The 16,023-nt window shown below is 41.6% G+C and overlaps 1 protein-coding gene across 7 annotated transcripts; it reads left to right on the plus strand.

The window, feature by feature from the left end:
* Window positions 1–200: 200 nt before the first annotated feature.
* Window positions 201–12,718, plus strand: NME5 (NME/NM23 family member 5). Of its 7 annotated transcripts, none has more exons than XM_065029913.1 (6): window positions 201–556; window positions 2,407–3,524; window positions 6,198–6,403; window positions 6,745–6,845; window positions 7,841–7,959; window positions 11,025–12,718. In XM_065029913.1, the coding sequence occupies exons 2-6, from the start codon at window positions 3,231–3,233 to the stop codon at window positions 11,109–11,111; spliced, it is 807 nt and encodes a 268-aa protein (XP_064885985.1). In that variant the 5' UTR covers window positions 201–556; window positions 2,407–3,230; the 3' UTR covers window positions 11,112–12,718. The 7 variants fall into 7 exon arrangements, with proteins under 7 accessions (XP_064885985.1, XP_005503501.3, XP_064885987.1 ...); XM_065029915.1 differs by lacking the exon at window positions 2,407–3,524 and adding an exon at window positions 4,554–4,721 and having other exon boundaries at window positions 223–556; XM_065029916.1 differs by lacking the exon at window positions 201–556 and adding an exon at window positions 4,554–4,721 and having other exon boundaries at window positions 3,324–3,524; window positions 9,946–12,718.
* Window positions 12,719–16,023: the final 3,305 nt, after the last annotated feature.

The following is a 16,023-nucleotide window of genomic DNA, read 5'->3' on the forward strand; positions in this document are numbered from 1 at the left end:
ATTGGAAACTTGGAAAAGTGAGATGACAAGAGGCACTTCTACCAAAGGCTTCTTGGTTTTTTTTTTTAAATGTAAAAGAGACAAGCACATCTGTGTGGGTGCCGGGGGGTCAGAACAGACTGAACGACTGAAGCTGTGAACAAGTGAAAGAGTGGGTGTGAGGGGATTAGGAAGTGAAACAGGGTGAGGTTAATAGGGCAAGTGACAGAGTTACAGGAGTTACAGGACACGTGTAGGTAAGATTTTTGTCAGTGCCACTCACGGACTTACAGAAAGGGGAAGCGTCAAGACAATATGTTGTTAATTTTATCTTTAAAGAAAATGGTGAGAATAGAGGAAAGCAGCAAGGAAGGCTTGACAAGGGTCAGCAGCAGTGGAAAGCTAGCTGGGATTACAGACATGCAGATAAACTGCAAGAGGAGAATTGTTCAGCTGTAAGAAGGCAGAAATGGAGCAGAGAGCAAGCTTGCAGGAGAGGAAGTTAGCTCGGTCACAGGATTTCCGTCAGAGACACTATGTGCTGCGAAAGCAAGCCTGGATGAAGCAAGTGCTGAAGGTAAGCTGTGCTGTGGGCAGGTTAGGACAGTTTATCGGAGAGGTAGAAGCAAAAAAAAGTCAGTGGTGGACAAAAGTTGTATGGGTGGTAAATCTATAGGTAGTAAATTACTGCAAAAGCAATTTTTTTTTTTCTGTTCTTAATGTCAAAATGCAAATAAAGCTAAAGGATGTGCAAGCTTCATTTTTAATCAATGCAACTAGTCAATGTTATTCCTTTAGCTCTTCTTCACTCTTTTTTCATCATTCTCTTTTTCTTTCCCTTTTTAAGAGTCTTCAAGACATTAGTTTCTCCATCTTCTTTCAATATTGGAGTACAAAGCTCTGAAATAATATTTTTTCCTTAAAAAGTTACTTTTCTGTTGTTACTAGAATGTAAATGCACCTGTAGCCACAGTCTTTCAGTGTTGTTATATTCCATGCCAGCTAAAAATAAGTGAACTAAGGCTAGTTAAACCGCTTAACAGATAAGATACAGCAGCAAAGCTACACCCAGGGAAGTATTCTGAACTGTAATGGTTCATTACATGGTAATTATACTTTTCTTTTTTTTTCTTAAAACCACATCCCTGGTTTACAGAAGTTAAGGAAGATGCTTCAGACCAGCCTTTTAGTTTTCAGAAATATTTTTTCAGCCACTATAAAGATAATATACATATGATAATGCTATTAACACAGGGTCGTAAGGTCAGGTTTATAGAATGCAAGGCTTTAGAAGAAACCCTTGAGACTTTATTACTGTGAAAAATGTGTTTGTTAGGGAACACATAATGTTATTTTGTCTTAACATGTAGGGCCACTTTAAATTTGTAAGTCTGCATTATTAAACCATCGTGGGAAGCGTAGCAAGAGGAAACCTGGGGTAATTGGCTGCAGCTCCAGATGCAGCCGCCCGCTCATTGGAGAGACGAGGATTCTCTGAGGTACTAAAATTAGACAATCTCCGCCCTCCAGAAATGCTTCTGGAAACAGCGAGGAGAGAAATTCTGAGACAGACGGAGGGCCCGTGGCGGGAAGTGGAGTGCACAGGACTCTGCTCCCGGTGAAACTGCTACGTGTAAGGATGCACAGAAATACACTTGGGTTTTTTAGCCTTTGGTTAGCTGAAAAAAAAAATACACACAATAAATAAATTGCAAGAGATTAATCTTAGCAGCGTTTTACATGGATATTAAATTCACTATTTCTTATGTAATGATAATTCTGAATTATTCATGCAGGCCGAGGAAGCCTTCCAGCTGCTAAATCTAAGCTAGGGCTGTCAGACTTGTGCTCATTGACTTTGAAAATAAACAATTAACTCTGAACTAAACTAAAAAGCTGGTGAACTCCTTCTCCCAGCTTTTTTTTATAAACACATTTGTTCATTATCTTTGTGTGGCTGCAGTGTTTACAATGTCTTCAACCTAAATATGGGATAAGGTATCTCTGTTAGAGAAACAAATGCCATACGCCCCTGTCAGTGAAGGAAAGCCTGTATCTGAATTACTTCATCTTGTGCACTTGGAACCTTTATTTTTTTAAAGTGTGTGAATAAAACACAACTTCAGTCTTGGATTTTTAAACATATTTCAAACTGGCTGCAAGGAGATAATTGCATAGTTTTGTTTGTCATTTTTATTTATTATTTACCTCGCTCATGAAAAAGATTAAGGCAAAGTGCATTTTTCTTACACTAAAACCAGCTTTTGCAATCAATTTATTTCCTCTGCTAACCAGAGTACACAATGTCAGCATCTATAGCTCTTAAAGTGTTTTTTTTTTCTTTTCTCCTTTGCATCCACTTTCAGTCTGATTTCATTAAAAAAATTAAGCCCATATACCTGTGTTTTCTCTCTGTCCTTTTGCCAGTGTCACCTCAAGGACTCAAATGCAACAGCCCGTTTCAGCTGGATTCACCAGCAGGCTGGAGGTCTTAACGCCATCTCGGAGCCCACAATTTTTGAGAAATCGGTACCAAGAGGTGCCGAGGCCCACTGGAGAGGAGTGGTGCCTGCAGAGCGAGCTCAGTGGTTATCAGCGGTGCTCACCGGTCACACCCGGGCCATGCCGGGCCAGCTGGCAGCCGCTCAGCTCTGCCCGGGGCCAACGGGGCGGCGGGTGATAGCGGAGCGGCCAATGCTTTGGTGTGCAGGTCACACACCGGGCTACAGCACAAGAGATCGCCATGTCAGATGGGTGATGCTGTATCAGAATTGCTCCCGGAGAGCTGGGGAAATGGGGAGTCTGCAGGGAGCAATGGTGGTAAAACCTGGTGATAATCCCCAGCGAACGTGGCTTCCCCAGCTCTTATGGCTCACCTCGTTGTGGTTTAGCCCAGAAAACGCGGCTGGTCTTGCTCATTACATGTTTGGTTTTGTGATAGAAGTAGCGTGGCACTGGATAGGCACTGTAATTCAATAAAAAATTACGAAAGATAGGGCTGTAGGTTCAGGTCGGTGCGGGAAGGCTGTGTGCCGCGGGCTCACGATCCTGCGCATGTAAACAGGAAACCTCGTGCGTGCTCCCACAATACATACTGGTGTTTACATAACCTGAAGAAGGGCTTCTGTGCATATTCGTTTTTCCAATAAATGGCATTACCTCGGTTTACGAACGTTTCCTATGAGCTCATACCTCCCTCAGTAGTCCTGAGCGTGAGGTAAAAACTGACATAAAGCTTTTATTGTGGAGAAATGAGCGAGTTCCCCCCACATCACGCAGCTCCCTTCCTTGTTCTCGTACCAAATGCGGTGCCCACCAACAGCCGATGTGGCCCTCGGCCATCTGCCCGGACACCGCGGCTGCTCTGGGCTGCGGGGCGCGTCCCGAGGGCGGCGACCTCCCGCCCCCGCACCGCCGCTCCTGCCGCCATTTTCGCTCCCCCTCCCGGCTCAGGCGCAGCCGAGGCCCGCGGAGGCCATCTTGTGGCGGCTCCGCCCGGTGAACCGGCCCCCGCCGTCGCCTGGCAACGGCGGCGGAGCGCGAAGGTGCGTGGCATGGCGCCGGGGAGAGACCGGGCTGGGCGGGGGGAGAGGGCGCAGCCGCCGGGCAGAGCTGCTGCTGTGGCGGCGGGTCCCTCAGGGTAGGCGGGGTCGAGTCTCCGGGTGGGTCTGTGAGGAGGCGCTTCTTGGGGGTCTCCGTGGAGCCCTGGGCCGCTCGGGCCGCCGGTGTCCGTGCCGGGGTGTTCCAGCTGCTGCGGTGTGTGCATTCACCTCCAGCCGGGTTCCCAGGCAAAGGCAGCGCCGGCCCCCGTGCTCAGCTCTCCGACTTTCCTCCCCCGCGGTGGAAGCCACAACTTGTTCACCCCAATTTGAAAGCAAACGGGCAGTCTCAAAGGTACAGCTACAGGGCAGCTCATCCTGACCGAGAAGGCAAGTATAACTGAGCAATGAGATATGATTTTTGCAGCAGTGAGCTGGCCAGTCGGCTGCATCCCTGTGTCTGACCCAGTGCAGGTGGAGCGAGGCCCTGCGCTGTGAGCTTGGAGGCAGAGGGAAGAGGGAAAATAACCTCACAAGTGGTAACGAGTCCGCAAGAAACCCGTTCCTCTATTCACAGAACGATTTTATATCCTCATAGCTTGCTGATGGCTTGATCTGCTCAGTTAGAAAAATGGCACTTTGTCTTGAGTCCGTAAACATAAGAATTAAGTAACAACTGAGGAATACCCTGAGCCTTACAGGTGGAATAGATCCAGGTAATAAGTCCCACGCCATGATCTTCATGCTTGAGAACAGAGATTTTCTGTTTGGATGGAGAATGTGGAAGCGCAGTGAACTTTGCAAAGTGTGCGATAATGCTTTTTTTCCTCTCATGCACCGTCTGAGTTAATTAGTTTACATCTTGCAGTGAAATGTGAGTGTGAACTGCAGACTGCCAACTAGTCCAGAGAATATCTCACGTGGATTTTGTGAAATTGGGGTGACCCTCTCCATTCCCAGAGTGCCCGGTAAATGTCACTGCTGGTGACTGTGCCGTAGGCAAACTCCAAATATCACGAACTCATGTCATTGCAGTACCAAAGGAGTACGTGAATTCCTAATTTAGAAGCCAAGATGCAGATGTTAATGCCTGAACCTCAGATTTTTGTGGAAAGAACTCTGGCCCTCATCAAACCAGATGTCATTGATAAAGAAGAAGAAATAGAAGATCTCATTCTCAGATCGGGATTCCTGATCGTTCAGGTAACAGGCTGAGCCTCAGGGAAGATAACTGTACTTTAACAGTCAGAACAATATTTATCTTAACTTTCAGCAGTCAAGCCAGTAACTAAAAGCCAGTGTGTCCAAAAAATCAATTTGTGTTTTTCATATGTCATCAACCAGCGCTGCCAGATTCTGTAGGGAAACATCTTCTTGGTGCATGGGGTGGAACAGAACAGATCAGTCATTTCACTGGCCACAGGAAAACACAGACTTTGTTAATAAACTCAGATTTAGCAAACAGATGTAGCAGATGTGTGGACTCTCTGATGTAACTTTGGAGGGCGTATCGTTCTGGTATCACGGGGTTTCGTACAGCGCGTGTTTGCCAAGTGGATAATTAGATAATTAATTCAACTAGATAACTGGCCGGTTGTGGTCTGATGTATTTTTTTTTAATTTCCACTGTGTTTTACCTAAATGGGCTTGATGGCTACTCAAATGCATTGCGAGTATTTCATCCCGATCGGCATTACCGGGCTGGTCGTGTGACCTCCCGGCCCTGACGGGGGGGCCGTGGGACCACGTGATGCCGGGGAGGGGCCGCTGGGGGGCGCTGCTCCCTCGCGACACTCGTTGTGGGCGGGGCCTCCCCCTCCTTCCCTTGGTCACGAGTGAGCGACTGCGCTTCTGAACACAATTTTAACATTATTATTATTTTTTAAATTCAAATAACTTTTGTTATTCTCGTAAATGCCCTTTTCCACATGTGTTCTTTGTTTAATTCCCTCCCTTGGCTTTCTGGTTGTTTTATTTATATAAAATGTATCGGAAGATGAGATAAGAGATCATTTTTATTTATTTTTTAATGACAGTATGTTTGATATCTCCAGTGACTTTCGCCACCAAAGTTACCAGGAATCTGAATTTCTGGTGTTCTGTGTGGCATAAGTTCAGGCTCAACAAATACACTTTAAAAACATTTTCTTCTCTTTTCCCAGCTGCCCTATGCCTGCTGATAACCTCCCAAATGTGTCCTAAGCCTGGCTAAGCAGCTCTTGTGAAAACCATAAAGCATGAATCCTGAATGAAAAATAGAACGATTGCATAAATAACGGTGTGGGTTGAAGAGAAAATTGTTTAAAAGTAGAGAATTATGCTGGAGCAGCTCAGTAATTAAATCCTGCCCTTGTAGTGCTCCTCACTTTTTCTGTATTGTGCCCAGGCTATACTTTAAGTCATCCAGCCATTTTACAATGCTGAAGTGTGAGTAGGCTGAAATCACATTTTACTTAAATGGCCTGTTTGTCTGCTTAATTAACTTGGAAAACTCTTGCTTTGTTGCACTGTATCTCCGAGACGATCAGATCTGGGAGAATCAGATTAGGCTGGGACTTTGTGTCTATTCTCCTGCACTTGAAGATATGTCAGCACCAGAGGGCTGTATTCTACCCGAGGTAGCGAGCGACCTTAATTTGGCAAGCTTTTAAAAATATTGTTTTCTTTTACTCTTTACAGAAACGGAAGCTTCAGTTAAGCCCAGAGCAATGTAGCAACTTCTATGCAGACCAATATGGAAAAGTGTTTTTTCCTAATTTAACAGCCTATATGAGTTCTGGACCTTTAGTTGCTCTGGTTCTTGCCAGACGTTGCGCAGTCTCATACTGGAAAGAATTGCTTGGACCACCAAACAGCATGAAGGCCAGGAGAACGCACCCTCACAGGTAAGTTGGAATTTGTCTTTCTCTTGAGACCAAAAGTTCTCACTTATTTTTTTTCCTTCTACAAAAAAGATACAGATTAGGAGTGGCCTGTTCTTTCTTGAATTTTGTGTAACATAGCTTTTCACTTTTGTCTTGTTATTATGTAAAGCTCTCCCATTTTATGGAGAATGCTGAGTGCGTGAACGGAAATTTTAGGTAGCTACGTATTTTTTTAAAAAACAGAATCAAGCCAATACCTTGTTAATTAGTCCATATGTGTTGCTTTTATATGCTCTCAGACTGTAGAGACTTGGAAGGGATTTGCAGTTGCCTACCAACCACTTTTTTTCTCTTGTTTTTAGCTTAAGAGCCATCTATGGGACTGATGATCTGAGGAATGGACTTCACGGCAGTCACAGCATTTCCTCGGCAGAAAGAGAAATTAGGTTCATGTTTCCAGAAGGTAAAATGGTACAAATAATACATTGCCGATGTTTGGGAGGACAGTGTCCTCCCCTGTTATTACTTGTCTCTGTTTGGACTCTAGATAAAATTGGATTTAGAAGAGGTTGAGTTTGTTTGCTTTGTGGGAATGTGAGCCTTTTTTATGTATAAACTGCTATTTTCTGTGATGAAAGGCATACCAAAATGTATCTGAAGAGCCATTACAGGGATTGCTTCTACTTTGCAAACTCTGTGGTCTGGGAATTGGAGCAAAGCTGGTAAATGAGAGAAATGGGGAGCTGTTCCAGGTCTTCCTGGCAGCGTCAGCCCAGGGACTCCTGTTGGCTCTCTTGAGAATGACTCTGCTTGGGCTCAGGCTGAGTAATTCTTGTTCTGCAGCAGCTGGATGCTCACACCATAGCGCAATTCCCAAGTTAAGTGCCAGAGAAATTGGCCATAAAACCTGGAAAGGCTGGGGAGGATCTCTTGTTTGTAATGTAACAGTTGAAAGATCACTTTGCTTTTTGACAGAAACTCTGTGAGAAAAACTTGTATGTTTCTGTCAACTCCACCAGTTTAATAAAAGACGGTGTGTTTCCCTATAAACCTTACCCATTGTAAACCATCTCTTCTCCTCACCCTAACAACAAAGCTGGACTTCAGGTGAGACTTTTAGGGTCTTCAGAAACCAGCTTCACACTGCAAGAAGTATTAAGCATGGGACATATTGTTTGTTTCTTGCCCCCAATGTGTCTTCAAGGATACACGTTTTCCCCAGATAATTTGTTTTCCTCCCCTTTCGTAATTGCCTAGTTAGTAAGATGACCTCAGGGACATTGTAAAGGGGCTCAGGTAGTTTCTTTGCAGTTTGTTGTGGGGGAAGCTATAAAACCCTTTATGTATTATTAACTTAATAAGGAAAACAGCAGCTCATACATAAACCACCTTTGAAAGAATGCCTTCTTTAAATCACACTACAAGCTGCTTTCCAACACCTGTGGTTACTCTTTACAGCGATTTTGGAGCCAATTCCAACTGGACAAAGAGCTAGAGATTACATGAACCTCTATGTAAAGCCAACATTACTGGCTGGGCTCACTGCGCTATGCAAAGAGAAGCCAGCAGACCCCATGGTACGTACAATATATCAGCTTTCTGTTGTACGCTTTGTTATACATCGGCTTTGTATTAGTAAAGTCTCTGTACAAAGGAAATACTCTTGTGTTAAACAGCTGTGCTGTTTTAGCTACCTGCTAATGAGCTGATCAAATAACATTTGCCTTTCAAGATGTTGATTGGTTTGTTAACAGAAGAAGTGAGCCAGGCCTAAATGAAATCAGCCTTGATGAAATGACAGGGGTTTTTGGTGTCTTCTGTAAAACTCTTTCTAACATGCAGTTGTTACAGATGGCTGGAAAGGTAAGTAGGTACTATCATATGGTGTCAAATATAAGTTTTTACTTTATTTACTGTTTCTGAGTGTATTTGAGTTGAAATTGCTCTTGTACAATAGATACTAAGTAAGATTAGATGCTAATCACAATGGTAGTAGTTACACAGTCAAGTAAAACATTGTAGAGTTCTTAGCAAGGTTAACTGTGTTTTGTCATTGTTAGGTTTGTTTCAATTTATTATCATCCTTCTTTAGGATGAATCATTTTTTTTTACTATACAGTGTTAATTTCACTTGCTCCACAGTTCACCAGGAAAATGAATTATGGTTCTTCTGAGTGAAGTTTCTCTTGAGCAGTCAAATAGACCTACAGAAAAATCTTTTGTCTCCTTGTGATGTCTTTTTAGTTATCAGGCCAATGCATCTTGTTCTCCTTTCATGTATTATTCTTTTTACCCATATATGTAATTCAAATTACAGTTCTTAGTGGGAAGACTAGAGTTAATTTCCTGTTAGTTTGTTTTGTTTTGTTTGTTTGTTTTCAGTCCCTAAAAAAAATCAGTTTTCTTTCATCTGGAAAAATATGGTAAATGTTTTTGTATTCTTAAGGTTCAAGTCATTCACACTAGTACTTCTTTAAGATGCAAATAATTAATCAGTGTGACAATTTACTGGCAGTTGTGGTGGATTCTACATGATTATCAGATTTTTTTAATCAACATCCATTTTTCTAAAAGATACATTTCAGAAAAAATAATCCTGACAAATAATTAAGGGATGTTTCTGTGAACTATGTGGTACACAGGGGGTCAGATTAAATGTGCTGTGATTGTTCCAGCTTTGTAACATGTTCATTTTATCCGTATGTCTGGCACTGTTCCCATAGAAATCTAGAAAACAGAGATGAAGAAATCTTTTCATCCATCCCTTTGCCCAAAGGCCAGACCAATTGTCTCTAACCATTCCTAACAAAAGTTTGTCTGGCCTATTCTTTAGCACTCCAGATGATGGAGAATTTACAGTCTCCCTAGGTAATCTGTGACAGTGCTTAGTTGAAAAGCTTTCACTAGAATTTAGCCTAAATCTCCTCTGCTCCAATTTTTAGCCCATTACTTTTTTTCTTTTCTTTTACTATCCCCAGAGGACGTTGGAGTCAACGTATTAATAATATATAATTTTTTTGCAACAATCTATTGCATATTTAAAGGGCATTATCATCTTTTTTTCCCTTCAGTCATCTCTTTGCTAGATTAAATCTGATTTTTTTTTCCTTCTTACAAGTCACATTTCTCTAACTCATTGTTTCTTTTTGCTTGCAATTGATCTCTGCATTCTGAGCATAATTTTCTAGCCAGTTGTGTGGTAACTGACAGTAACTTCATCAAGACTATGCTTTTTTTGCCTTGCTTGTAAGAAAGCCATAAAGCTATTTGAAGCAGTCTCAATAGCTTTACTATACTGAAAATATGATATTTGCTCTTTCTTCCCTGTCCGTAATGTCTGTGACCTTGTAACAGAAGAAAAATAATGTTGATTTGATAGAGCTTTGTTGTTGTTTTGGAAATAGATGTTGGCTATTGCTTTTCAGGTTGTTATCTGCTGGGTGATTTACAGGGAGATTGGGGGAATGTGTTTTGGTTTTTTTTCCCTAGTATCCTTCCAGGAACCAAAGAACTGAAGTTGGGGTGGTTTGGCTCTTCATTGTTTTTCTTTCCTTCCTTTCTAGAAGAAGATGGTATCAGGAACTATCTGTCCACTCAGAAATACTTGCTGGCAGCACAGAGGTTGTCTCGGCAAATTCCCTACGTAACACAGGATAAATTTAATCAGGCGCAAATGATTTTAAAAATTCTCATTTTTCCAAGTAGTCTTTCTAAGAGCTTTTGTATTTTGGCATTTGTGGTGGGGTTTTGTATGTGTGTATTTGTTTTCCATTTATGTCTTGAGTTCTTACTGTTCTCCTGCTATTGCTGACTAACCTGTGAGGGTTGTCCTAGTGCTCTACTTGTTGGCTCTTTCTTTGTCATCCAGTCTTTTTGTACCTGGTAATAACAGGAGAGTGTTGCTTCCCTTCCTGGTCTGCTGTTCTATCCATTGTTTCACTTCACAGGATGGTATGAAGTTTGTTGTTGGTTCCAGAAACTAATTGTCAACAGCCTTGTGAAGTAAATAAGGATGTGTTAAAAACTTCTATTTACAAGAAAGAGAGGCAAAGGGCTGATTTGCCTAAGGCCAGGCTGTGGCATTGGCAGATGAAGGCGGGCTCAAGACATTCCTACTTCCCACATTCTTATTTAAGTACAATTTGCTGGAAAGCTTACAAGGTGAATTTAAAAAAGTAACCGCGTTTTGTTTTTAGGTTGTAGGTGCTATAAGATTATTTCAGTGCAGAAGACTGGCACTTTTAATGCATGATTTTAGTTAAAATATCTGTAGATGTTGTCAGGAATAATATTTCATTAAGCAGTTTCATGCATATTGTACAACCTCGTTCCAAAACAGAGTTGACCAGATTATTTGAAGTATGGCTCGAGTGTTCTTATATATTTACAAAGATAGGCATTGCCAGGAAAAGTTGTCTTCTAAAGGTCAGTGTGAATGATTCAAAAGCGATATAAGCTGTGGAGATTTAAAAGAGCATTTAGAAGAAAGAGGTTATTTGTATGTCTGTTTTTTCTGAAAGGTCTTCAGAGCATAGCAGGAGAGTGTCTGTATCAGAGGTTTCAAATAATGCTTTCAATATTCTCCCATACGGTTAACAGAAAACAACAGAAAACTGAAAATGTTTGGTGTTTTGTTGCACAGACTTGGCTGGCTGACTGGCTGATTGAACACAATCCTAATAAACCTCGGCTGCGACATCAGATGGCTGAGGAGGAGCATGAGGGGTGAGAGCTCAGTGGAAATCATCTCAGGCATTCCAGGTTACACTGAAAATGATAATATATATCTGTATCCCATGGCTATGTAATCAATATTAAGTAGATGTTATTGTCATAACTACCTGCATCCTTTTGAGATAAATAAACTTACACTTAACCAGGAGTTAAGAATTCTAGTAGCTTTTCTATAGACAAAGTGAATGTAGAATTACATGATAAATTTATAGTAAAGCAACCAGAAAAAGTCAAAATTCCATCAGGTGTGACTTAACTGCTATTTTTCTCCATTTATCTTGGTTCTCCCAGACAGACAAACCAAATGATTTACACCAGTGCAGATTCCCAAGTGACGTGCAGCTGGGCTGTGCTTTTGTGAAACTGAGAGTTGTGTCTCAACATTTTTTAAGCAGACACAAATTCCATTATGAAGAGGGGTACTTGGATGTAGCTTTGAAAACTGCTCCTGGAGGCATGTTAGCAACTTCAGAATTTTAATTGCTGATTACACCACCGAGCTAATGTCACTGTTGAAGATGACTCACTTGAGCCTGGTGGTTTTTGTCAGAATGTGATTTGAAGGACTTATTTGCAGGTACATTGTATGTGCCTTTCCCATCTTGGGGGCAGAAGGCAGAGTGATTATAAATCAATCTTTTATTTCCTTTGGAAGTCACAAGATGATGTATTTTAATCAAGGACTAATGCTGTCTTCCAACATTTGTTTGAAAGAGAGGTGTTTAATTTGAACAGCTCACCTTAAGGATGTTTTCTGTGTTCTGCTCTTCAAAGGTACACTGACTTCTGTTGTTTTCCTGGTATTATTGTTTACCCTTGAACTTTAATGTGTTCTAGTTTCAAGAGAATGGGTTAGAGGCCACACTATTACCTTTTCTAAAATAACTGGACTGGTTTGGGGGTATGTGGGGCTTTTTAATTTTCTTAGGAGCTGTACTTGTAGTGTTAACTTCAAGCTTTGTATCTTGTGGTTTGCCTGGCTAGGGTGGAGAAAACAATGTAATTTTCACAACTCTGAAATATTAGTATGCTTGACTAATACTAAACAAACAAGCAATTTCATAATTCATTTCGTGAGAAAACTTGCTCCTCCAACTTGAGTAATTACCAGAAACCGAAGTCATTTGTCTGTAACAATAAATTTTGTTTAAGCTAATTGTTTATCTTCTCAGTGGAATAAACCACTATTGCCCAGAGAAATAAACATTTAGAAAATGGGTCTCTACAGTACTGAGACTTAAAAATCTTGGGACTTTTTTGGAGGGAGGGTGTAGGGGCAAATACAAAAAGAAGCAAGCCCAAACCCTCAGGTATGAATCAAAAAACCAGGAAGTGGCTAGAAATACAGTAGACAGATGTGTTTACAACTAGTTTATTTTGCCTATGATTATTATCCCCATACGTTTCTGATTGCTCCAGTTGCAGGACAGTTGTGCTTTGTGATTGTCTGTCAGTCAAACCAAAAATGTATCTTTTGAAGATGCCAGAAACTAAAATCTGGTGAATTCACAGGACATTCTCCTGTATTTTGTTAGTTACTATGGCATTTGTTTACTTATTTTGATGTGATGATGCTCGACAATAAATATCTCCTTTGTGTTACTGCTGGGATTTTCAGTTTTGCTTTTGTGCCAGATGTGTGCTATATTGTCCCTATAGAAGATCACAACTTCCATAGAGAGTGGGTAGGTCCTTACCAGGAGAACAAGCAGAAGCAGCTGATGTTGCAAACGTTACCTTTATGCAATAGAAAGTGTCAGTCCTTCCAGTATACGTCTGTCATGGATTTATCCTCTCATTAGAGTTCACACCTTGAATTGCTGACTTGTGTTCACATCAATTATTCTAAGGGAAAGGTAGAAAGAGAGAAGATACAGTGAGCCAGGATGGCACCCGAGGGGTAAAAGTATCTGTGCACCTCAAACGAGTATCGATCCAGCAAATCTCACAGCTGAGTTCTTGAGGAACCTGCATTAATAAGAAGGACATGGGCAGGTCAGCCCTGGGAATGTAAAACGGACGAGCAGCCTGGTCCCCTGGGGGAGCTGTGACACCACGGCAGAGGCTGTTGCAGGACGTGCTGCTCACTCTTCTTTTGCTCTTTAGTTTTTTATTTGGCTCAGAGTGGTGTAGACTTGGCCAGTGTTATAAATCCGTATCACAGAAAATGTAGCTTTGGAAAAAACAGATTGACTGAAGGATGTCTTACTATTTGGTGTCAGCAAGGTAAGCTGCTCTCTGGGAATGAGTGACTTCTCCCTCTGTTGAGTCAAAATGATTACCTTGCCTATTGAGTTTTATTGGGCATTTTTGACTTTGAGGGAGTTCATTTTAGTTTTACTGCCTGAGTGCTGGAATAGAGCTCTGTCCATAAAACTAGCAGTTCAGTCTCTTTCCCATAATTCTGTTTTTCCAGCAGACTTTCTCCTGGAACTTTGCTTGTCATATGCTTGCTATCACCTGCACTGCAAGTTATTCTTGGTACTATACAGATTGAGCTAGTCTGAAGTATACGATTGCTCGGCCTCCTGTCTCATAAGGGATTTATTATCTTTAAGAGCAGTTTGACTGCCAGGAACCTTGAACATACATTACAGATGGCAGAAACCTCAATCAAAGCCAGTTCCCCGTAGCCATTTCCCTGAGTAAGTTAGAGCGTTCCAGCATGCTGAGCTTCAGGAACGTGTTGCTCTTCAGAGCTTAGGACTTTTCATTCAGCAACTTTAAGCAAAAACTAGTGTTACGTGGAGATTTGCAAACCCTCGTTTTTCTCACGTAGAAAAGGTTTTGTCTTCATTCAAATTACTAATCTTCAGCATCTTTTAAACAACAGTTGTCTAAGCAAAATTGGTACGCTGGTGATAACCTGATAGGTATTTGTCTCTTGGCACAATATGAAGGGAAGGAGTGACTCAAACTCTTTTTTTCAGTGCCATATTAGAATGACAGATTCTGTTTAAAGATACAAGGGTCTTAGTTAATTTTTATTTGTTAAGTTGGAGCAGTCAGATCAAGATAATTCTTGTTATTCTGATATTAACAATGTTGGTCATTTTTGGCACTGCCTAACAACAGTGCATCCTGTGAAAATACTGTGGCTTTTCAGTTTCTTTTTTAAAATCTGAAGAGTCATTGTTTTTATTTTGTTGGAAAGAGAGGCTCTTTGAACGTCATAAAAAGTTAATTTACAGTTGTTCTGGCAGTGCTGTTTCCTTTTAGATGCCAGTCAGTAGATTGGTTCTTGGACTAGAAATATACTTTGGTCCTCTCTGCTGATGACCCACTGCTTTGCTTTTCTCAGACTTCGCTCAAACCGACATGACAATGTCACAAGCACCATCGCAGGAAATAGGCACTTTATTTTTCTGCTGATAGTGAAACAGAAAAACCTACTTTGCTCCATCAGGAGCAGCTTGCCAGTACCTAGAAACCTTCTGTATTCTGGAGGCGCTCCTCTGGGTGTGGAGTGTGTCAGCAGCATGACTGATCTGTTGGGTCTCCTTGGGAAGGTGCCTGTCAAATTATTGTGATGCTGCCTCCTGCCAAGGGATCCTGGAGATGCTGCCATAAGCTCCGGGGAGAGCCTATTGTTGGTCTTCTGAGCCACAAGTGAGGCTTTGTTGTAAGACTAAGCAGTTGGTGGGAGAAGGCGGCAGCTCGCAGACAAGTGGGTGAATGATACTCTAATAATGATGACACTGAAGGATTAAGAATTCTCTTCAGTTTACCGCTTGTGAGTGTTTTACAGCTGAGGGAGATGATGCTTTCATACAAAGTACTTTGTGTAGTGATGTGCTGGGGATGCTTACATTTGTCAAATTTTGTCCCCTGAGAGCACCTGACTGACTCTTGCATAGCTGAGGTACTATTCTGAAGCATGATTATTAAAAAAACCCACAACATTAGAAGACGCTGGTACTGTATATGCAACTTTTTACCACCATATTTGTTTGCAAGTCTTCTCACCCAAGATCTCCGAGTCAGCCTGGATAGATCTTCTGTATTACTGGCAAGGATTGCGAAAGGTAGTCGGGTGCAGTCTGTCTGCCCCAGGCTCCCTGGGCAAGTGACACATATGAACTCACCCTAAATTCCAGGGAATTTTTATGTGCAATAACCTAATTTGACTCTAAATACTCTTGGCTTTAGTAAACTGCTTTGCAAACCACCCGTGCTTCTTTATAATCTATTTATAGCCAACACCTAAGCTCTCATTTCCTTGCAAGGAGACGGTTGGGTTTTTGTTGCGTTTCCAGAATCTGCCCTGATTGTCAGCTTAGGAAATTCCGCACTTCCAAAAGCAACATCTTATTGCTATGCTGGCTATTGGTTCTTATCTCTTTCAGGTGTTGTAAAGTTTTTTCTTACTGGGTGGCATTCCTGTTGCAGTGTGAATGACGGCAATGTTTTGTACGCATTTAGTTTTGTGTCGGCCTCATCTCTCTATGTGAGAAAATTCCCAGGAGCATTTAACATACGCGTGTGGATAAATCTCCTGCATGCCCCATAAAGTACTTTACTATAGGCCAATATAAAGCAGTCATCACAGGGTGATGTTTAAACTTCTAAGATTACCACAGTCTGTCAATTGCACTTATTTTTATAATGCGTAATTTAGCAACTGAACCATGAAAAGTTATGGCATAGCAAAGTCTTCTTAAAAACAGTGTCCCAACTGTGCTTTCAGTTTCCTTCATTGTAAGTCTGTAGCAATTCCATACTCTTAGTCAAAAGAAGAAGGAAAATTGGACTGTTTCTGGGAGCTGGTACAGTATACACACACCTGAAATGTATTGGCAGATGCTGGCATGGCACATCCTCCATTCCTGTTGAAAGCAAGGAGTTTGTGCCGGATTCCTCTGGAACCAGACTCGGACAATACTGTTTTCTGCGTGCAGAACACTCTG

Source organism: Columba livia, chromosome 14, assembly GCF_036013475.1.
Source record: "Columba livia isolate bColLiv1 breed racing homer chromosome 14, bColLiv1.pat.W.v2, whole genome shotgun sequence".
NCBI lineage: Eukaryota > Metazoa > Chordata > Aves > Columbiformes > Columbidae > Columba > Columba livia.

Excerpts from the sequence above, each read along its gene's own strand:
- NME5 (XM_065029913.1), top strand. The coding sequence starts at position 3,231 with ATGAGCGAGTTCCCCCCACATCACGCAGCTCCCTTCCTTGTTCTCGTA. Across the intron at positions 3,525-6,197 it reads AACGGCGGCGGAGCGCGAAG|AAACGGAAGCTTCAGTTAAG; the intron begins GTGCGTGGCATG and ends TACTCTTTACAG. Across the intron at positions 6,404-6,744 it reads AGGAGAACGCACCCTCACAG|CTTAAGAGCCATCTATGGGA; the intron begins GTAAGTTGGAAT and ends TCTTGTTTTTAG.